The sequence below is a fragment of the Cygnus atratus genome, chromosome Z (genome assembly GCF_013377495.2).
Source record: "Cygnus atratus isolate AKBS03 ecotype Queensland, Australia chromosome Z, CAtr_DNAZoo_HiC_assembly, whole genome shotgun sequence".
NCBI lineage: Eukaryota > Metazoa > Chordata > Aves > Anseriformes > Anatidae > Cygnus > Cygnus atratus.
Window position 1 is genome coordinate 74,364,376 of NC_066396.1, and position 24,194 is coordinate 74,388,569.

General features: G+C 44.5%; 1 protein-coding gene across 1 annotated transcript in view; it reads right to left on the bottom strand.

The window, feature by feature from the left end:
- The window catches only part of LOC118257006 (A-kinase anchor protein 2-like), a 257,483-nt gene that overhangs the window by 17,886 nt on the left and 215,403 nt on the right, over positions 1-24,194 (bottom strand). The window contains 2 exon segments of the mRNA XM_035564528.2: positions 1,665-4,013; positions 4,016-4,046. Of these exon segments, the coding sequence (XP_035420421.2) occupies positions 1,665-4,013; positions 4,016-4,046 (2,380 nt within the window).

Below are 24,194 nucleotides of genomic sequence, written 5' to 3' on the forward strand. Positions count from 1 at the left end.
AAGAAGGCATGAGTGCTTAATTTTATTTTTGAAAGGGGAAAGGGAGAGAGATTTACACTGTAACTGCTATGAATGCAAGCCACCATAAGGAACCAGAAGCTGATGAGGCAGAAGAGGACTTCTACTGAATCTATTAAACACTTTGTTTGAGACACCTGTTTAATTCAGTAATGAATGACATCAAATGAAATGCATGGCACTGCAAAGCTCTGGAGATCTTTTTACCATGTAAAGTTCTCTAAGAAAGCCAAGTAATACAGACACACAGACACAGACACAGACACAGATTTCTAGGTTGGAAGAGACCTCAAGATCATCGAGTCCAACCTCCGACCTAACACTAAGTACTCCACTAAACCATATCACTAAGCTCTACATCTAAACGTCTTTTAAAGACCTCCAGGGATGGCGACTCCACCACCTCCCTGGGCAGCCCGTTCCAATGCTTAATAACCCTTTCGGTAAAGAAGTACTTCCTAACATCCAACCTAAAACTCCCCTGTCGCAACTTTCGCCCATTCCCCCTCGTCCTGTCACCAGGCACGTGGGAGAACAGACCAACCCCCACCTCACTACAGCTTCCTTTAAGGTAACTGTAGAGAGCGATAAGGTCGCCCCTGAGCCTCCTCTTCTCCAGGCTGAACAATCCCAGCTCCCTCAGCCGCTCCTCGTAAGACTTGTTCTCCAGACCCCTCACCAGCTTGGTCGCCCTTCTCTGGACTCGCTCGAGCACGTCCATGTCCTTCCTGTAGCGAGGGGCCCAAAACTGAACACAGTACTCGAGGTGTGGCCTCACCAGAGCCGAGTACAGGGGGACAATCACCTCCCTAGACCTGCTGGCCACACTGCTTCTTATACAGGCCAGGATGCTGTTGGCCTTCTTGGCCACCTGAGCACACTGCTGGCTCATATTCAGCCGACTATCAACCAATACTCCCAGGTCCTTCTCGGCCAGGCAGCTTTCCAGCCACTCATCTCCCAGCCTGTAGCTCTGCTTGGGGTTGTTGCGCCCCAGGTGCAGGACCCGGCACTTGGCCTTGTTGAACTTCATACAGTTGACCTCAGCCCATCGCTCCAGCCTATCCAGATCCTCCTGCAGAGCCGATACCTGGTTGCATTTTCCTCACAAGTGATTTTGGAAGGGCTGCTATACCTGACAATAAACAGCAAAACACACACACAAAAAGGTATCTAATGCAAAATCTGGAAATCTCAGCAACCTTAGCACTTCCTTAGTGACTTGCAGAAAGTCTGTTCAAACAGGCCTTGTATGCTCAGCTTTCAAATAGCCACACAGCTGCAAAAAATGCTACAATCCTTCCTCATGACAATCCTAAATTTCGTTTTGGGTGATTTGAGCAGCACAGCGATAAACATGTCATGCTACAACATGGCAGGGGATGAACACAGTGCATCATTTTCTAATAATGATCAGTAAGGTACATAAGTCAGTTCTGCGCCAGGTGTCCTCACAGACAAAAACCTGTGTTGTCACAAGCCCTCCTCCTGGCTTGAATGCTGCAGTTTCCAGGCAGATGAAGTCATGACAACCCTCCCACCCACCCTAAAACAAACATTGTATTCAACTAAAAGTGGCACAAAACTGAATCTGACCCGACCCTACTGTCATATTTTGTTTTCCCTCTGATGCTTTGGGTGCTTACCTGGTGCGGTTTTGTAAGACACTGTTCTGGTGGGCAGGGCTGGTGCACTCTTCATAACAGGGCTGGGGGCCACCTGCAGACCTTGCCGCTGCCTCTTCAGCTCCTCTTCTCGCTGCTGGGCAGCTCTGATCTCTTCTTCTATCATTGACAAAGTCCGCTGCTTCCTCGACCGTAACTTGAAAGGGCCCACGGTCACTTCAGGCTCCTGTGTGGCAAGGATGGAGGCAGTGCTCCTCAGCTCAGCTGCCTCTGAATACTTGCTGAAGTAGCTGACTTCATGCCTGTTTTCCTCCACAAGGAATGGCTGGGTGGCAGAGTACGCAGGCGACTGCTGCAAACTCTTCCCTTCCCTGAGTCCTGAGTCTTCCTCTTTTGATGTCTTTGGTATGGTGTCCCTTTTTTCTTGAACAGGTGAGGATACCTGGGGTGGCTCAAACATCAGGTTCTGCTGCTCCTTGGAGGCTGGAGCTAGCCTCGTGGTGGCTGCCTGCTCTTTGACAGAGATCTCCTGCTCAGCTGGGATCTTTCCTTCCTTGCAGTTTGCCTTATCTGCTTGCTCAGCTATGGCTTGTTGGATGGCATTTTGAACAAGCAGGCCAGCGTGGTACTCCAGCTGGTCATCGATCACCATGGAGTCTGCCAAAGTGGAGGAGAGCGAGTCACATCCCGGGTCACTGAAAGATTTGGAGATGCCTTCGTCCCTGCACTCTGCCGGAGTGTCGGCCTGTGGTGTCTGTGGCAGGGAGAAATCAGCCAGTGAGCTTTCCTGCAGGGCGCTCATGGTCTCATTGGAGGCACCACTGTCACTGATGTTGTCCATGCTGAAGTCATTGGAAAGGGTCTCCAGAACGGTGGTATCCTGAGACCTTACAGACAGGTCATCCAAACCAGAGTCAAGCTCCTCAGGAGGTGAGGAGGCGCTGGCTGACTTCGGGAGCTGGTCTAGCACGCCCTGCCCGTCATCCTTCACCACTGTGAAGACTGCTCTTGCACTCATGAACTCTCCATCCTCTGCCCACAGTTTTGATGCCTGTCCAGCTCTGGAGCTATCACTACATGGTGAATCTCTCATGGGGTCAGCAATGTTACTCTGAGTATTTGTGTCATCCTCTGAAGTACAGGAGACCTTCTGTGCTTTGACAACAGTGACATCACTACCCTCAAGTTGTCCCATTTGCCCGTACACCGAAACGGGTCTTGTCACAGTGGACAGCGGTCTGTCTACAGGTGAAGGATTGAGACTTTTGTAGAAGGGTTTGATGGAGAACATCTTGGGTGTTCCTGACCGCCTTGGTGGGACCTGACCCTGAGATGGACCTGAATGCTCCATCAGCTGGAACTGCTTTCTGGCAGCTGAGAAATCAATTTGCTCTGTGACAATATCCTCTTTCTTGATATTCACTGGCTCTGGTGGTACAAAGGAGCAGCTGACCTGTTTGGGGGATGTTGGTGTTGCACCTTGCTGCTGTTGTCTCTCCTTGCGCTCCTTGTACTTCTTGTGGGATTCCAGATGCTCCTCATCCAGTTGCTCCTCCAGGGTCTTCTCCTGGGGAGGATTCCACCATTTGGCGGCAATGTTGGGGTTTTTCTTGACAGCCTGGCTTTTAATGAGTTCCCTTCTTTCCTTTTCAAGTTCCATCATCTCTTCCGATGGTCTCACTTTGCGGACCCTGTACTTTTCCTTCTCATCCTCATCTTCAAAGAGCTTAGAGGGCTTTTTGTCTTCGTGGAAAGCTCGTAGTTCAAACTTAGCCTCTTTCTTAAGGGTTGTAAAAGTTGCTTCTCCATCCTTAGAAGATCTTCTAGAACTGTTTGAAGAAGTAGGACTTCCTGGCATCTTCAGGCTCTCCCTAATGTCTTCCTTCAATGAATGCCCATTAGAGTTCAGGTTCTCATCTGTTACACTAGCTTCATGTGGTTCAACTACCAAGGGTGCCTGCTTATCAGCTACATTTCCTTCCCCTTCATTGGGTACTGAATCACTCGGGACATTAACAGATGCTCCTGAGCCATCCATAATGGTCACAGCACTTGGTTCAGGGGAGGATGTCCCATTAAAGGTATTATCTGTGGCAGAATCACAGCAGTTTGCCTCCAGCACTTCATCTAGGTATCTGATCTCTTTAGCAACTTCACTGTCCAGAGATTCATGCCTGTCCTTAAGTCCATTGTGGCTGGCAGCAGGAGAAAAAAAGTGGGTTGGATTGTCTACAGGATTTGGTGAAGCCACTGTGGTGATGCTTTTATGTTCAGAAACTGGAACTTCAATTTCCATTTTTTCTTCCTTTGCAGCAAGCACAGTAGCCGGCTCCAAAAAATTGGCACAGTTTTGGTCTCTGTTTTTTTTAACCTGATGTCATCCTCCGGGTTTTGGGAAGATTTCTAAAATAAAAGAGAACAAAACTATGACGAAGTCCAAAAAAAGAAGCATTTTATTTTACACAGAGTAAACACCATCTGGAAAGCAAATCCTAGTGGTTTTTAAACTTGAGATTCAAGCAGCCCATCACAGAATTAGAAGGCAAGGCGAATCTTTAATACTTACAAAAAAAATGAAAGTTACCTTACAATAAACTGGACAAAAGACTAAAACAACAACAATCTTTAAGTATTTCCCACCTGGTTGTCATCTTCACTTTGTCATTATTTTATGTCTGTGTTCAGGTCTGACACTAAAAATGAGCTCTGCATCTACAAGTTACTAATGACTTGGCAGTTTAGGTTCTTCAAAGGTTTGCACAGGCAGCACACAGCTCCTATCATCCCTGGTATTGTAAAAATGTATTCCACACCTAAAGAAAATCTCAGAATGCTTCCACAGATGAAAAGTATCACTGCCCCCATTTTTCAGAAACAGATGCTAGCATGCAGAAAGAATAGGCAACTCATCCCACATTAAAAAGGATGGGACAACACCAGGGGATGTTCATTTCTCAGTGGATTGATCCTGGTCGTCAAACACAGGGTAAAATTACATGGTGCTGGAAAAAATGGGGTCTTTCTCCAGCCCACATGGAAACACTCATGCAACTGGACCTGGGAGACGGGAAGAGTTCTCGACTCCCACGGCAAGGAGACCACCGCAGCAGGCACAACAGGGACCAGAGTCATGGTCTGCTCCCTCCCACGGCTTTGATCTGCAATACAGATACACCGGACTCGTATTTCCCTATTATGTCTTGCCTCTGCTCTCAAGGAGGGTGTTTTAAGAAACATGACTTCTGTTCTGGTATGGGTAGATTTTACCCATCAAGCAGCCCACTCAGCTTCCTGTGAGCAAAGACTGAGAGAATTCTGCATTATTCTGATTAATTCTGATGTGTTAACACACCAATGAATTCCTCAATAATTCTTTACTGCTGAAAAGCAAAGAAAATGTCAAAAGAAAAGAAAAGGTCATTTCCAACATTATTCTTCTGGGAGAAGTTGGTAACTTGTCGGAACACAGTACAATCTGAAAACAACCGAATGTGGCACATTACTCAGTCTAAGGCTTTAAAACAGAAACTTGGTATCTGAGGTCTCTGGCTCCTTTTTCACATGTGTTTTTATGTAGTACCACTGCCGAGGCATGGGTTTGGGAAGCAAACAGCACTGATCAAACCCCCTGAACACAGCAGCTCCCCAACAAGGGCACTCTTGTAGGCTGGTCACCCCTGCCCTTGCTATTAGTACATACTGAAACAGAAAACAGTCAGGAGCACAACGGCTCTTACCAGCCACCTGAACAATCACATTGCCTCTGGGTTTTTATGGGCAGTAAAACACACTTGGCACACCTTGAGGAATTTCAGCCAGGCAGAAAGAAGAGCTCTCCTCCCAAAAGCACTTTGAAAGAGTTTTCTGTCTAATTATGCAATTGTACACAGTTGAAGATAATGCTGGCTTCAACCATTAGACATCTTCGTAATTGTGCTTAAACATTGGGAAAACAAACAAACAACTTGCTTTTGTCTACACATTTTACATGGCATACTTAACTGCTTCTACTTTCATTGCACTTTCTGTTGAACCTACAGATTCTCCAGCTGAAGTTTCTACCAGTTCTCTTCTTCAAGCTTAGTGCATTTTTCACCATTTATATATCTAACAAGGGTCAGTTTTTCATTCAGTCTTAGTAAGGATATATTCAAGCAATCAGATTTTCTGCAAGCAAATACAGAACAATGAGCCGGAATGGAAGAATAAACTTTCTTTTAACCTGAAAACACAAGAAATGCTCTCGATTTGCTTCCGGTGCTCCTGGTGTCATGACACAACAGACACTCAAGTGACAGGACTAAGACTGCAATTCCTTTCTGATTTTTGGGTTTAAATCTCCCCTGTATGCCAAACAGAGGACGTTGCTACCTGGAGCAGTATGCACGAAGGGACATAAGCTTCAGTGCAGGTCTGCTTGCTGTCCCCCTTCACACCAGCAATGAGTATGCCATCGTGCTCCTGCTAACATTTGCTTCATATCAGGTGGATCAAAGCCACTTATGACACTGGCAACTGCATGCCCTCTGCAGCCACAATAGCACATCTTCAGCGCAGGCAGGAAATGAGATAAAGAAGCTCTGCAATGAAACACAGCTCCTGCAGAGCCCAGGCAGAGCTAGCACTCTGCTTCTGGTACCTGCTTGCCATGGAGCTAGGCATACTCCCGGAGATGCCCCTGAGACCCCAGGCACTAAAACATGCCTACTCACTGCACCGATGTACGAACCCTTTCAGGTCTCATCATGTGTGGGTATTCACCCTACCTTTAGGGAACTGAACCAAAGGCAAAGTATTTTATCAGCTGCTTTCTTAATGAGTAAAAGCCTGTCCTCTCATCATAGCTGCAATCCATAGCTCACAATTAAGGCATATAGACGCAACTGTCTAATCAGAGCACGCAATTATGACAGTATGTAATTCTGAAAGTGCATGTGTCTGTGCAATTAGTGTGGCACATGTAATTATCCAGTAAGCCAGACAATTATGCAGTAAAACCTATGAGGAAACATTGCTACTCATGGGAAGGAGACTTTCTTTGACAGGGATTAATAACTGTGAGCAGGGAAGGGCTCTCAGCAGGAGAGCAAACCAGGGAAGAATAGTGGAGGAAGGAAAAAAGTATAATTAAAAAAAGGCCCCAGTTTTCCCTCCACACATTCTTGCAGAATCTGGGGGCACTTTGAGGAGGTCACGACAAGGAGGGGATGCTCCAGACACTCCTGTGAGAAGCAGAAGTCAATCCACCATCAGATTATGGACACAGCTGACAAAATACAATTTTCCAGACAGAGGCTGGTCAGGAGAGCCAGCTGGAAGGGTTTGGGAAAGCAGCACACGTCGGGGTGAGGACATGGTGATGGGAGGAGGCTGGGAGGCTGCAGCTCCCCCCGGGGCTGCTTGGCACAAGGAGGAGAGCTTGCCAGGGGGCTGCTGCTGCCCCACACCACCACCTTTGTATCTGCTGCCCACAGGGAGGAGGCGTCTCAAAGCCCACACCATTACAGATGGAGGGCCTGTAAGTGGGGAAAGGCCAGCATTCAGCTGTGCTGCAGCCAGCAACACCGCCTTCGCAGCGATTCCCATAGACTGCTCATCTAGCCCCTGTTTTTTCTGAAGTTACTGTTATATTTACACCCTCTCTGAATATGCTTTGATTTCCCTCTGTTTAAGTCAAGATGCAACAGGGTAATTAGTGCCATTTGTACAATGCTGCTGCACTTTAGTAAACTGCAGTTATTAGCAGCTTAGGGAATTATTAGCATACTTCCTTCTTGGCTGAATTCTTCATCTACAAAAGTATAAGTGTTTGGGCATTTAGCTCTTTTAGGAGGAAAAAAATTGTGGGTGGACTTGTAGCAAGACCCAGCAAATGTACTGCCAGTGCCTTCCTTTGTTTGATCCAACAGAAAATGCATGTGATACCAAGTGGGAGGCAGTCCTTCTGAGCCACGTCCACATTCTTCCCAAGCAATATCATGGCACAAAAAAGGGAAAACACTAAACATTAAATTAAAAACATTTCATAGATTAAAAATTCTAAAATACAGACTCCTTTTTGTGGGCTTCTACCAATCACTCCAGCCAAGTTTTCACAACCGCTTTTGATACTGTTGGTCTCCTGGCAGCGCTAGCACTGGGGACTTCCTATTTCCTCAGGTTTCATTTTCCTTTGGAGAGGTCCTGTTCTGCCCCTGCTTCTCCTCCCACTGTCTGATCACTGCACCGATGCTTTGCTCATCCCTTTCTCTTCAGTTCTGGGAGCTAACCCTTGGGCTCACCGTGCCTTTAGGAGTTTTAGTAGGGAAGCATAACTTAGAAACACATTTGCATATGGTTGACTCACTAATCCACACCTCCCTGCTGATGTGAATCCTCTTCTACTGTCTTGGCCTGCTGTTCTGATCTCTCTTTGCAAGGGAGAAGGAATCAGATGATGGATTTGCTAGGGGGTCGACTCTGGCAAAACTTCAAGAGAGCGTCTGTTTCCATTCAGCTCATCCTTTTGAAGAAACGTCCACCATCTGTATCGCAGATGGACCCCATCCCAGGTACTGCGAAGATACAGAAGATGTCTGCACCGCAGTGCTCCCAGACAGTCACCCCGTCCATCAGGAAACCTCCCCGCCAAGACAGGGTCTGATCCACTCTTCCTTGCAGCAGCAAGTCCTTCGTCATTCTTCTCTGTGGAAGAATGGTATGGCACGAGAGCTTTACAGTTCTTAATGGGGAAGAGAAGCAAAAGCAATATCATATTAGCTCCACCCCAGTGCTGGAGTCGAGGTGCTAGCACTTCACTGCTCGTTCACTACCACGCAAATGGGTGCTGAGAAAGGTGCCACCATCCCACCCCTTTCTAGATGGGAATCACAGCCCAAAACACTGTTATGGCTCCTGCCTCTCACCAGATGTGCACCTCCATTCATTCCCACAGGGTCTCATGGGGCAGCTGCCACTGCTTTAGCTCCGAAAAACGGTGATCCCCTTGTTGCAGCAGGGACAGGACTGTAGGACTTGCAGACATCACTCTGAAGAAGCAGGCCCTTCAAACCAAACACTGGAAGGGATGCAGCTGATGATGGTGGACTGGGGACTGCTACTCACACTCCCTAAAAGAATTGCATCTTTACATTAAAAAAACAAACGCATACACACAAAATTGTTGTCTTCTTGTTCTCGTGTGAAAATATTCTATTTTTCCATATGATATTTTGGGTTTTGAAAATACCATAGAAAACGTCATCCCAAGCAAATTATGCTTTTTCACTAAATGATATTGGATAAAATTCAAATATCAGAAAAAAAAAATCCCCAAATCCTTCTGCCAAATGTTGTTGAATTCAGGACTTGTCAGACACATGCTGGCACTACCTTGAATAGTTCGATTCATAATTTTACTTGCACACAAAAGCAAAACCTGGCCTGTTCTTCACACAGAGCAGTACAGGGTGTCCTCAAATCAGGAAGGCAAACCATTTCTGATGACTAAAATTCACTAGTGTTCAGTGTCAAAAACGATGTGCTTTGTGAGCAGCTGGCTATGCTCTTCAGAGACTTGACTGAGGTAGCCAGGCAGTACAATGGGCAAATTTTCTTTATGAAAGCTGGTTCATCTTCTGAGCACTTCAGAAACCACAGAGCACAGTCTACAATCAATGCAGCTTCACACTAATTTCCTCTAAAAAGCTGTGGGGGGTTCTTCTGGAATACAGAGAGCAATAAAGGATGCGGAGATACAGCGCCCAAACAAGTTGCTACTTGGAGAGCTTGCTGTGTGACATTTTCTGAGTGGTTTTTCCATATGTTGTTGTTGTTGTTTTTTGTCTGTTTTAGAGAAGGAGTTGTGATTGCGTTTGCTCAGAAAGCATGTGAAAAGCTTTGCAATATTCTTTTTCATTCCAGCTGAGCCATAGACTTCAGCTTCCCTATGTGATGCACAATAGGACTCTAATCAAATCAAAGTCGAATTTTCTTTTGCTGGTGTAATAAATTAAGGATGGAGAAAAGTGTCTCAAAAAAAAAATAAATATGAATACTTTAATGATGAGCACATGAGACATCGTAGGATATTTTAATGATGAACAAGTAATGAATGTCTCTAGAGCTCCAGTATTTTCTGTGCCCTCAATGAAAAAACTGCTGATGCTTTTCCTGGGCAAGCCGGGATCCACCTTTGGAATAACCCTTATTACTTCTCAGTGACTCCAAGATATGTAAATTGGAAGCAGTTTCCCCCAGGTAAGAACCCACCTGATCCTTTAAGCCAATTATTTTCTCTTATTTCTTAAAAATACAGATCCGGTCTCTCTGTGAAGAATTTGCAGTCCTACTGACTGGATTTCAATTATTGCTACCAAGTCAAGAAAAACAGATACCTTCCATTTTGAAATTAAATGCTTGTGCAGCTGTTGGAAAACAAGCAAACAAACAAAACAAAACCAAAAAGCCCATTACATTTTGTTAAACATTTTCATTCCTGCAAGGAATTGTAACTGCATGAAGCACCTGCAGGACAAAGTGATTTATATGGAAATTAATATTTAGGGACAAAAGGCTGCTAGCTGCAGAATTAGCAGAAATATCACCTCCAGTAAAAAAATAAACATCATTAAAGAATGATGGTTACATAGCTGGCATTAGGCAAAATACCCAAGCCATGCAGCCTTGGATGTGTGTGTGGCTGGTTAGCTTCACCATGAAAGCCCTGTTCAGTTGTTAAGCGACCAAGATGCAAATCTGAAATTGCAGGAAGCTGTGATTAAACTTTCATTCAGAAACAGCAGCATCGTTTGGTGCTGCCACACTCCACCAACCCCATTTTCTACCACGATCCAGAACACAGGATGCCCTGATGAGCTGGAGAAGAGAGTTTCGCACACTGGAAGGATGGGGAGCTCCCAGTAACCAAGAGACCAGCAGATGGGTGATAATAAGATTTCAGATACAAGAACTGCATTCAAAAGACCATTCTCTTGTTCTCTGCATCACTCTGGCATTTTTTAATGTAGGTCAGCCTAAAAGCACACCTGAATTAGAGCAGCACATGCATCAGCTCCAGACTCCAGGTCAATACACATTCGCATAGCAATCAACCACAATGATTCTACTATTGAATGAAAACTATTACTTTTTAACTTGGTTCCATGTTTTTCATAAGGCTTACTTTTCCCTGGCTTTCTCTAAAATTTGTCTTTGTAGGACCAAGAATGAAAGCTTCCAACAGCTGGTGTATTTGATTTGCAGAGTCTCCATTACTACCTAGGGAAGTGCAACAGTTTCCTGTAGGAAATGAAGAGCACTGCAACCAACTAGCACACAATCAGCATTACACAATCAGAAAACTGCCTGCTGCATGGCAGGGAGTACAAGGTATGATACAATCTCTAAGGAATAAAAGGAGAATTTCTTCTTCACAGCTGAGGTCTTTGACCAAGAGCTGTTACACTTCAAGAGTGCGCTTGCCAGGCTCCCCTCACTGCTCATGGGTCTGAGCTCGGAGCCCATGGCTCCGTTGCCAGCAGTACTCTTTCATGCCCAGCCTCTGGTTTCATTTTAAAAGAAAGAGGGAAAAAAAAAAGACAATTGAAAAAGTATAGGAAAACATTCTGCTTAACAGAGTGCCCAGCATAGACACTGAATTGCACAGAATACGTCTTCTGAATGTATGCATGAAAAATCACAGCTTCACGAAATTCTGCAGCTGAAATCTTTCTAACACACATCAAGGATGGAACAATTGCTCTGGTAAAGCATGATCTAATCCCAGCAGGGAGTGGAAAGGACACTAAACTGAGCCTTGCTTTTAATACTCTCTAGCCCATCCAGACAATGTCAGTGCAAGGAAAGGGTGACCTTTACGGTCACTTGCACATAAAACAATGACAAAAGGGGATTTCCAAAATTCCTTAGTCTTTTCATCAGGGGGTGGAGGGTTCCTGTTCCATCTAAAGGATGGAGCCATAACCATCCCCTGTAAGTGCAAAATCTAGAGAAAAATACTGACATATTAATCATTTTTTGGTACGTGAGAAAGAGAGATCCTCAGGAAGGAATTTGGGTTAGGCAGAGGCAGGAGGAAGGCAGCAAATGGAGACAAAAGGCCACACAGTTCACTTGTTCTCCAAGCAGATCTGACACTGCTGGGAAAACTGTTTTAACACATACAGGAACAGACATAAACCTGCTCTACGCTCACAGGGAGGCTTTCTGACATGTATTAGTATTAAATTGAAGTCTTCTGATGATACAGATTCTTTCACCGGCTGATTCTGTTCTGCAAATCTTTCACAAATGGACTAAACAGCATTTTCTGAACAAAGATACATGATCTCTCTATGCTGGAGTGCTTTCACTGCTTACTTTCAAGGGCAATATAGTAGGACTTGAATGCCTTAATTGAAGCAAGTACCTACAAACCACTGGAACTGAAGCTTAAGTTACATTTTTTTCACTTTCTGTCACCTCTCTGCATCATAAATGCCACCTGCTGGACATTGTACTGCCTTTAACTATTTCCTAAAACCTAACTTGTTGCACTTGTAAAGGGCAGGACTGCTCAAGACTGGCTGGAGTCTGACAGTTAGGGGTCAGGATGCAGAGAGGGCTCAGGGAACAAATCATGCCCAGAAATGTGGGCAAAGAAGGCTAAACATCTATCTCTTTGGGAGCTGCAGAAGGTTTAGAATTATTACTGATGCTTTGGCTCTATCAGTAGGACTTGTTACAGGTGCTCTCCTCCATTAGTTTAAGACCCATCACAGGAAAATCTGCTTAAACAAAGGTGTGCCAAAGTAAGTACATCGTGCAGCACCTCTCATGCGTTGGTAGCCTGAGCCTCCTGGAGCACAAACAGCAGGACAAAGGTTATTTCACTGCAGGCTGTGAGCCTTGTGAGGGTTAGGGTATCGGAGCTGGAACAGCCAACAGGGTTGTGTGGTCCACGGATTGTCTTCTCCATAGTTTTTTTTCAAGGAAATGGGGTTACTCCCCTCCCTAACTCTCTACAAAGACTTCTCAGTGTATGTAGCAGCTTAAAATGATCCAAATTTATATTTAGCTCTATGCAAAATCTACTTTACTTTAGGCTGTTACCTCCAGGCTCAGCCAAAAGCAGATCACTAACACATTACCAAAGGTAAATTGAAAGGATATTAACAAAAAGGGAAATCTAATCTAGCTCTAGCTCAAAAACCATTTGAATTACATAAGTGGAGGAGCACCAAACATGATGGTGATCAAAGGATGTAACTGAAGACCCTGCCAATAGCTGTGCTGCACACACGAGTGGGGAGAGAAGCCACTTCCACCAGGAGCCAGACACACCACCTCCCCTCAGACATACTCTCAGATGTACCACAACACTCCAGAGTCCTTCAGGAAATTACCACACTGCAGTCCTTTCACTCCACTCTCCTTTACCAGAAACATTACACAGTGACAGCAGCACTTGGGCTGCTAGCTAGAGATTTTTCTCAAGAGACGAAACCTTCCCACTCTGGTGGAGTGCAATCCATATAGCTCTTCCTTTAGGGGCATGTATGTAATCTAATTTTCTGGATGGCACATGGATAAAAATACCCATTCAAAAACACACACCCACAAAACAAAAATCACTATCAGTAAATGACGGATCCAACATAGCCAAGATGACCAGGGGAGTTTAACCCACCATTTCAGCAAGTGCCAGTAACTTCATAAAATTTAACACAAAAAGAAGCCAGACTTCACAAGTTCTAGAGAACAGTTTTACTAGTAAGAAACCATATGTCTACAGTTTCTAGGAAGGAGGATGTTGGTAAATTCTCTACATGCCATTGCTGTCCCCGGGCTAAAAATATGACCTCTTATGTGAGCTAGGGGTTGTGAGCAGTTAGCAACTGTATCTGAACTTTGTTCATAACACAAACGAAGCACTATAGTCATCTCACTATCACCTGCAGGTGAATATTTCAGTGAAAGTGAGACTGGGATTGGATTTTTTTTCAAATTCTTTATTTGGGAAAAAGACAGTTAAGAAATCCCCGGGGAACAAGACATTCCCTTTCAGCACCTACTACATCCCATCCCTCTGCCCCTGCTCCCCTCCCCTCTTCCAACCAAAGACTCATTATTCCTTCTTTTTCTGTTGAAAAGCCACTGATTAAATGACCTACAGCACATCTGGACTACATTAGGACATTATTTGATTAAGACATTCATCACTTGCCCTTTCAGCAAGTGGAGAATCAAGATAATGGTGGGGTAAAACGGTGCAAATGGGACGGGCTATTCCTGCTCGAACTGCTGTTTGAGAAGTCTGATTGCTCCAGTCCCTTGGCTGTGGGTTTCCTTTTTTGTTAATCACAGAGAAGTTAAGTAAATGCTGGTTAATTCATTTAATGTTTTGCAAGATCACTGTAGTCAAGGGAGCTGTTATATAACGGGTTGCTGTCATCTGTACTTCTCAGACAGTTTGCTATCTGATAGGAAATGCTTGCTTGGAGGTCTTTCAAACAGACTTGAAAAGGCTCCCCCTTGAGCTGCAAGCAGCACCTCACATTTCTGTATGGATGACATGCTCTGGGTCAGGCTGCGTTAGAGGAGAGGGCGACCAGACAAAAATGGTTTAACCAGATCAGCTCCGAAGGGCATTGTTTGTTAGTCTGCTATACAAACCACAGCTGCTTTTGCTATCCGAAGTGACTGTGTGAGACTTGGCTACGGAGTCTGTGTACATAAAACTAAAAGCAAAATCTAGAAGAAACGATCACGCCGCCTTGGCTTTTACCCTAAAATACCCCTTCTCATTTCTTGGAAGCTTAAGACTGTGCTGTCTGGGAGCAGGCACAGAGGCACCACCTGAGTGCCACAGCCTGCACCAAGTGCCGCAGAAGCCAGTGGCTGCTCGCGGCACCGTGCTTTACTTCCTCCAGTGCTGAACAACCAGATGACGAGGCTGAACAGATACTCTTATCATCTTGAAGCTCATTTTGCAGTGGCAAGGAGGATAACACACCTGAGCAGTGAGCAGCACACCCCCAGAACAACCAAAGGATTCAGCTGAAAGATTTTGCTGGCACTGTCTAAAGAATAAGACTCTGAATGTGGGGATGGTTTTTCTGGTTATCACATGCACACAAAATACAGAAAACAGTATTTTTAACCTCCAGAACCAATATCCTACTGTATCAAACACGAATAGAAAGTTGAAAACTTCAGAAAGCTCTGCCTAGTGTTACAATGAGCAGACCGGCCACAGAGCAGTGAATTCCACAGCGATCACAGGAAAAAGTGACTGATCATTTCAAACACGCCTCCCTCTCTGAAACGATAAAGGTGCAATGAAGACACAAGCCACAGGTCACAAATCTTAGCTTACCCCTTCTCTCTCCCTTTCTGTTCCTGCAAACTCTGAAGCAAAACCAAAAAATGCCGTTTTCCACAGGAGCCTCCACTATTTTTGGCTCATTAGGTCAAATTCCTTCTCCAGCGGGCTGGTTTCAGGGCAGTGACGCTATAAGCTGAGGGAGGGCTGGCTTCAGAAAACCAGGCAGCCCACACCCTCAGCCCATTCACACAAAGAGGCTGTACTGGGAGGAAAACGCCTGTTCCGGCTGCTCGGGAAGAGGAGACTTCACTCAGCTGGCAGCAGCAGCAGACCCAGGGACCTGCTTCTAGCTAGCACAAGCAGGGGTTTATATATTTTTTTTCTTTTTTTTTTTTTTCTCTTTATTTTTATTTTATTTTGCAGGGGGGAGGGGCACAATCACCAACACAGCATGTGGCTGGCTTTGCACTGGAAAGGAGCAATTACACGAACGGCTGCTGTGCAAGACACGAGCTCCACGCAGCAATTAGCAGCTGTTTTTACCTGTTAGGAAAAAGAAAAGGATAGACTGCTCTTTCCACAGGAGGGGCTCGAACACGAGCTGAAATGCTTAGGGCATGTTGGGTAACCTCCTGCTTCAGGAGACCCAGACTCGGGCATGGTCTAAGCGCTACAGGAAATGTGTCAGTCACATGTAAAACACCAGAAGATAGAGAACATAAAAAAAAAAAATCAGAAGGGAGGGTGACTGGGAAAAAAAAGCACAGTGTTTCCTACAGCACCATACTTGTTCACCGCTGCTGCCTGCAGGCTATGACATTTGGGTACCCTTGGATTAGCTTTCCTGGAGGTTTGATAGCTAAAACTAAAAAGCTGAGCTGTGCTGACCATGCACCCTTTTGAGATCTTGGGTTTAGGTGGCCTGAATTTAGGGTGACTTTACATACATTACTACAGATGATGACGATTCCTGCTGCTTCTGTTCTTCTGCCTGTTGCTTTGCTGCTTTGTTTAGAAGAAAAATCTAAACATGCATTTAAATCTGGGCAGGTTTGAAGAAACATGCTGGTGCATCTTTCATGCTTCTGTGTAGCTGGAGAATATTTGGCCAGCTGGGGTTTTGGTGCTGGTGGTGCCACTGCAGCCGAAAACAAGCTGGAGGTTGTGCTGGATGTAAGTACAGCTACTGGTCACATCCGACCTGGGGCAAGAGCAGAGGAAGGGCACAGGCATCCTCTACCAGCAGTGATCAAACCCAACAGCACTGCTATTTTTTGCACAAGAACCCTTGAAAGCGGTGGTAGCTCACTTCACCTGATGCTTGGCCACCTCTCTGAGCCATGCTAAGTGAGGCAAATCTCTACAGTTTTAAAATGGGTAGGTAAGAAGCTTCTTGTCAGCTGTTGAATAAATCTATGAGAACAGAAGGGAAATAAGGTACTCACAGAAAAAGAAAGAAAAGGCCCATTTTCACTCAACATGCCTGTCACAAAACAAAACTTAGAGTGGCTATGGTGGAGCCTAAACAGACAAGAAATACTGCCTGATTTCCATACAGACCATCCAAGAATTCTACAGAACGAGGAGGGATAAATACCTCAGAGAGAAATTCAATTCTTTATTAAACTAAATGGATTCTTAATGCATTTCCTACAGATCCTTATTGATTAAGTACAAAGTTCAAGTAACCCTGCTCCACCTGTAGCCAGTGAAGGAACAGAAGATCACAGGGCACTTATCTTATGTGCTCTTCATGCCATAGACCAGCTAAAGCCCCAAATGCCCTGGAGGCCAGTGGAGGACAGGGCTGTAAATGGAGCACTACCCAGGTGTGCAGGAGAAGGTGCTCAAGTCGCTTGTTTGCTACAGGTTCACCGGAGCTGACCACTTGACAAGCAGATACTCGGTTTTCATTGAAATCTACAAGAGCTGTGCTTGGAAATAGATTTTTTTTTTTTTTAAAGCACCTGTTTCTCATTCCAGTTAGTTTTGGAAAACAAGACTAACATTATCTGACAATACTGTTATGATGCAAAAATGAAGTGGGTTATTGATAATGAAAATCCTGTGTACATGATAGTGGTGTAGCTCAGTAGCTAAGGCAGCAGATGCACCCTGTCCAACTCCTTCTGCTATTACTGGCCTCAAAACAAATAAGGAGCCAACCTTTTTTTCCCTCTAGAATTCATACCCACCACTCCTGCTGACTTTAAGTATGTTGGGTTTTGCTGTTTTTTTTTCCCCTAAAACCCTAGTCTCCTCCAATAAAACCTGAAGTTTCTTCTAAAAAATACTTCTCTCAGTTGCAGTGAAAAGCCTGAACAGAAACTTGAAATGGCTGAATGATCAGGAAATGAATAAAAATACCAGAAGTCTATCTCAAAGTGGTCCATGAATACTTTAAAGTGATCCCTCCTAACTTGATGTGCAGTCTTGACATGTCTTTGTTTTTAGCCACCCCTCCTGCATGGCTATGCACTGTGTGTCCCTGGGTCCTCCACATATCCGTACCAAAAGGCAGAAAGTGAATGTAGACTAAAATGCAGCAGAGACTGTATGAGCATCATAGATTCACAATCAGCACATATTGTCTTCTGGAGTCATCAAGATTACAAATGACAGAGTGAGGCTGGCCCCAGCATCTGTAAAAAAAGGAGCAGCACACTGGGATCTTAGCCTCACACTGCATTGCCACCTGGGTGCAAACAACAGTCTTTAAGCCTGTGCCACGGAACATGTTGTGTGTTGCTTTTCTTTTAGTAGGATCAATTTCCATTCCAGTGAAATCTCTCTACTTAGGACACTGTGAAGAAGTGATTGTGTTTTATAAAGTATTTCTCATTCATTAGCATGGATTCAGAATAAATGTGGGATATGTATTAAACTAGCCAAAAGTTAAAAGATCCTACAAATTACTGTACTACTACTAAAAAAAAAATAATAAAAAAAATCAAAGTGATTTACCTGTTTCAGGCCTCTAAATCTTCCAAATTTGCAGCAAATGCATATTAAAGCTGTACCTGAATCTGTTTATATATAAAGCTAGTGTGAGGTAGGCAGCTCCTATTTTTGGCTGGAGATCTGAGGATGCTCAAGTCTGCAGCCAAATGTGTCTCTCAGAATGGAAGGTCACATCCAGTTTCAGTGCTGAATTAAACTTTTCAATAAGAAGGGCTAAAAGCTGGAAAAGAACTGTCTGCATGACTGCCTCTGTCCATGCCAGGGGTCCACCTGTACAGGCAGCAAAAAGGCATCAGCAGGAGTTCAACCAAAGACAAGGATGCAGGTGGCACCAGGGTTACTGCATGGACCTCAGAACTTCTAAAGACTTCTTTAGTTCAAAATAGCTCTCACTGGTGAAGGTATGTGATGAGGCGCTGCATGTGGGGCACAACACATGCCACAGCTGTGTCTGGGAGAAGTCATCTCGGGTTTTAGCTGCCAGTTGCAAATTGTGGTTATGGCTAAACAAAGCAGTCACTGAATTTTTGTAAAATGTGGCGGAAACAGGGGTTTGCTGTGTTATACCTCATGATTAAGCAGTAGCAACTAAATTCAAGATGTCCAATAGTGGAAGAAAAAACAAATACTACAAGTGTTCACTTCCCTCACTCTGTACTAACCATCTTTTCACAACGTGAATCCCTTTAGACGAAGTGTTCTCTCTCTCTCCTCTGTAACGCTGCAAATTGGCCTGCACATGAAGGAAGGTCTTAAGGGACCAGAGTCACCATTTCAGCTCATTATCTTCAGACTTTATTATCTCCACAGATCTGCCCGAGCCAAATTTAGCTGGGACTGTAAAATGGAAAGTGCCCCACATCGTGAGCTGTGGGAGGCAGCAGTGGTGCTCAAGCTTGTGGCTGGCACTGATTGCTTAACATCCAAAGGATCTCCTTCACACTTTTAACAACTCCTCTACAAATTTACCTCACCAAACCGGCTGAGAAGTAAACAATGGGTGGTAAAGGTCAGAGAAATCCAAGAAATCCAGTGTAAAACAAGAGAGATATGGGAAATATGGAGAGAGCTCTCCAGTTTGATGTCAGCCCTGTCACAGACTGGTTCTGTGGTCTTTGGCTTTTCAGCTAATTGCTCCATCCTTCAGCGCTACCACATTAAATAAGAGTGATTCTGTGGTACTCCTCCCTCCTCTGCCTCCCCCAGTCTCAGCGTAGGGGCTGAGAGGCAAATGCCAGCACCAACCAGCCTTCTGGATTTGTGCATTTCTGGGCTTGTGCCTGGGAGTCAGATCTAAAAACCCAAATTAAGGGCACATATGCCACTGCATCTAACTCGTGTGTCCAACTTCTCCACATGGCCTCAAGTACTGTGACGGGCTGCAGCAACCACAGATCAGGAAAGCGGGGACAGCTTTCTGTGCAGGTGACAATCCACCCCTGATCCTGGCCTGCTCGTGAGCTGATTTTCAGTTTTTGGCAGTGTATCTGCTTAAAGCAGCTAAGGAAGCCAACCTGACAGAAGACTTTCTTGCCTCCTATAATAAATATAAAAATACTTTTAAAAAATAAATAGTTTTCATGGATATTTCCTAATGTTCCAGTAGCAAGTTTATAACTGGCAATTAGAAAGAATTTAATCTGGTGAGCTATCTTAATTGTTCTTCCTCCTCCAGATGCGGAAATCACACGCTTTAAACCCAAAGGCCACTTCTATTTATTTTATGAGAACAAATTGGCTCTGTCAGTTTAATTTCCCCTGGTGCTGTAACCAGGCCTGCTGTTCTTCTTACAAAGACAACCAGAAGCAGGCAGAAATAAAACCAATTTCTGAGGACAGGCTGCAAGGACAGCTTGCTCACTTTCTGAAACTCTCCTTCCCAGCACGGCCCCCTCAGTAGGCACCCATACTTCAGACAAATGCAGCAGCACGGACAGCAGAATAGCTGCTCAGAATGAATTATCCAAGAATGGCCACCAAAATAAACTTCCGAGAGGAAACTGTCACGCCCTGATAGGAGCATGTGGGGCTCTTGCTTTTCACTAGTGCTTGGCGTGTTCTGGGCATCCTGAGCTGGGGGGGTGCCTTGCTGCTGCCCAGCTCCGCAGGTGGAGAGACCAGCACCAGGCTTAGTCCCTGCTTGCTGTTGGGAACCCGTCTTCTTGTGATGGAGGAAAGCTCAAGCATCTTCTGAAAGAAATCTCCTCTGGTGTGTATTCACACTTGTGTAAGCGTGCACTCCTGCTGGCAGCCACGCTGTGTAGTATGAGTAGGACTTGCACATCCAAAACCTTTTAACTGTTTGGAAAAAACAAGAATTTGTGCTCAAACCAACCCAAGGAATACCTGGAGGCTCTCTCTTGATGTTACTTGGACTGAAACTCATTTCCAAGGGCTAAAAATGTGTGCATCCTTCTCATTTCCCATGCTGAACAGGTAAAACTTCTTAAAAGATGTATGCACGCTTGACTGCCCTAAAAACTGGGTCTTGGGGGCGTTATCAATTCAGAGAGAAAGTGGCACGTGCTGTGGTTTCTACTCCTAGCACAGCACGTGTAAAATACCTTGTCAAAATTACTGGGGCCAGAGATATAAATGCCAATCAGCCAACAGTGCAAAGTTTCAAGAAAAGATGACATCTTAAAAAACAAGTTATGAAGGTCATAGAGCACTGCACCTACTGAAGTTGTGTTTCTCATATATTTACAGTAAATATTTGGCTGTTCATCTGTGCCCACTTTTGCAAGCAAATAAGGAACTGGAAATGATAAATTACTTACATTTGCTGCAAACCACATAGAGAGGGAAAGACTATCTCCCCTCCTGTTTTTTCCCCACTTTTTCAGTTCCTCTCAAAATCATTGGGTCATCTACACACTTTCGCTGTGGGTGAAAACTACACAACTTGTGACAACTGGTGCCACCACTCCTACCCAGTGCCATCCCTACAGCCGTATACTACAGCCACTTCACCGTAAACCTCTGGTAGCAAGGAATGTGTGCACAGAGTTTGTTTTGATTTGTTTAGATAAGATGGCTGGAAACAAAGATCCTTGGGAATTTTGAAAAAGCTAGCAGAAAAATGTTTTTAAACAGAACAAAATGTTTAGGTAACTCCCAGCCTTGCATATCAGTTATGCCCGTTGATTTCCATTCATTTAGTTTAAATCTGAGCATTTTAACTCTGGTGCCATTGCACATCCAGCACAGGCAAAGCAGAGAAGACAGTTCAGGGTTATGAGAGCTACCGTTTCTTCAGTGGTGCCAAAACTTGTTCAACGTTTGCAGAAAAGCTACTGAATTTAAAGGGAGCTAGAGGTCTGAAGTCAGAGTAAAAACCCTTCAGGCTGCCCGCAGGTTAGCTGGGGTTTCAGAAGATGCATTTTGAAGTCAGGTATCAGGAGACTCTCTCATTTAAAAATGAATATGTTAAATAAAACAGACTCACAACAAGTTCCTCCAAGCATAACCCAAGAATCCGTGGGGTTGTTGCAGATGCAGGGATGGCTCAGCTCTGAGCAGACACAGTGCTTTAACTAAACGTACGCAGAGAAAACTACAAAGGAGAAATCCCAGCAGTCTGGAAAGAGGAGACCACATGCCTGCAATCACAGCACTTAGCGCTATCTGCCAACTGTACCTGAGGAAGAACAGTAAGAAGCACAGGCAAATTACCAATGTAAGCTAAACTATTACAGACCAAGAATTAACACTGCAGTATGTCGAACAGCTGCAAGCTTAGAAAAAATGTGCATTGTTCAAGTCCTATTTACTGCTTCTTTTGATGAAACTACTCTGCTGTCCTTTCTTCTATGCCTAATATTGGCAAATATCAAAACATGCACAATTTTGTTCTGTTACAATTGATTTGTTTTCTTAATAGGGTAGCTCTTTTTTATTAAACAAGGGCAGTAATAAAATCACTTTATGGCAGGGAAAAGAAGCTGTAGATTGCTTTTCCCCCCCTCCCTCCCTCCCTCCTCCCACAAACCCTTAGCCCTGGCCTTGCCATCACCAGCGCTGGCAGGGCTGGGAGCTCAGTGGGAATCCTGCACAGCAGCAAGGTGATGCTGACTGGCCAGCTGAAGCTAGTCTCATGAGTCCAGAATTCAAAGAATTGCATTTTCCTTGAAATACACCTGCATATCACGTAGGAGGAACATGAAGGCTATTCTTGGTCTAAAAACCCAGCTTGTGTTCCTTTCACTCAAACCTTTCAGAAATCCATAATCTTGCAATTCTGTGAAAGGTGTGGGATAAGCAGAGATAAATAAGATGTCTGCCAGTTGTAGCTTAAATCTTCAGCATACATCTAACACGCACACAGGACAATGCCATCCAGCAAGACTCCAGATATACAGATCAAGGTGAGCACTGTGCTGCTTATCAAATGGGTAAGAGCCTATCAGGAAATATTAAAGAGTCTCCAGGTACAAAAGAAATACAAACTTGCATTCCCTAGTTGCAGTGATTTTCTGGAATTTAAAGGCAGTTATTTAAAATTTTCCAACAGCACCTAACCAATAAGTTTCTGTCAAGGCACTGACTTTTTGCCCTAGTCATCATACGTTTCTTGTAAATTATGTCTGCTATAAAATTAAGCTTCTTTGAACTGATGGCAGTGTGCAAAAGGGCATAAATATGGTTCCAGAATGACACCCTACATCTGGTGTTAACATTTAGTTAATTCTTCAATTAATTAATTACTGCAAATTTCTCTCTAAGCAGGTGAAACAGTGGCAGATAAGATGAATTCTGGGGATACAGGATCCCCCTGAAATTGTACTGCCTTCTGAGACAAGAATCAGCTAACAAAGTGAAGAGGAGAAAACAGGAATGAGCTTGCCAACAGTAAATGCACTGAAAGAAGCACCATGTTCCACTATAAGCACACTCCTCCTGATGTAACAATATTTTCTTATTAAAAGAAATGCTGGGTTGGAAACATCTGAACTGCCTTTTGCACTTTGGAGACCAAGGTGAAGAAGAATGCTGAAAGAGCATTTCCGTGCTGGGGCTGAAAAGCCACACAAAGGCAAGAAATTCCCAGGCAGCACAAATTCTCCTAGGATCAAGTCAGGAAAGCACACACTTGAAATTCATATAATCAGAAGAAAAGGCAGGATGCTCTGAAAGTCAGTCAAGGCACACGCATATCACATGCTTCATCCTGAAGTGCATCTGAGACTATGGAAGTCATGTGCATTTTAAAGGAAAAATCAATTGAAATAAAAGATGTATAACACCAAAGTCTTATTAAAGAGAGGGCTTTGAAGATAAAAAAAAAATCTGTAGTTATCTTTTATTTGGTGCTAAATGATTAATTCATTGAATATGTTGGAGAGATTATTTTTTATTAGGTAAGTACATTACATTGTTTCTTGATGCCAATCTATTTCTCCTCATTTAAGGACTGATGGAGAAAAGCTCTCTGTAAATTTGAACTCTTGTGTGAAACAGGGAGAGCTTACAGCACTGTTTCTAATACCCTACCGGACTGTGTTTCCACATTTGTCAGTTTCTTTTCACAGGACATTATGTCATGAAGAAATGGTCTTACTGAATTCAGCTTGGAAATGCGCCCTCTCCGATGCCTTTTTAATTACAATTGGAAATCAGGGGATTTTGGCCTTGCATAGACAGAGGAGCTTCTTTAGAACGATACATCACCAAGTCTCATGACTGCAATTTGCAAGATCCAGCAAATGCAGTTGCAGCAGCCTACATGCCTCGAAGCAAAAAATGAGGAGAAATGGCTCCACGGCAGGGGCCTGACAGAGACCTTTTCTGCTCAGTTGCTGCCTCGTGGAGACTGCACAACTGGGAATAATGACCACCCACATCAACGTGTCCACAGTTTCTCCTTTCTGAGTTTTTCCACAACGTTTTCTCTTCCTCATACTGGTCTTGGTTTTCCCTCAAGCTTTCTCTACCCTGCCAGCTGTCCTTCTTCCCCCTCTGGCTTCCTCCATCCACCATCTGCTCGCACCTCGGTGTAAGAGTTCGTGAGGAGTGTATCGAGCCACGCTTCTTCCGCGTAGCATCCTGCAGTGGTGTGATTGCTGTGGTTTGGGCCCGTTCATCCTGCTTCTGCATGAGCTGACTTCTGCTGAGATTCTGTGTACAGATCCCACTCGGAAGGCAACAGTGGAGCACAGCTCATAAACTGCCCAGCAGTCCTCCTGGTTTGCATTTTCGAGAGCACAGCTACAGTCTGGGGTAATGTGCTGGTCTCTAAACCAGCGTGCTGTCTCACACTCTAGGTGAACATCAGCGCCAAGACA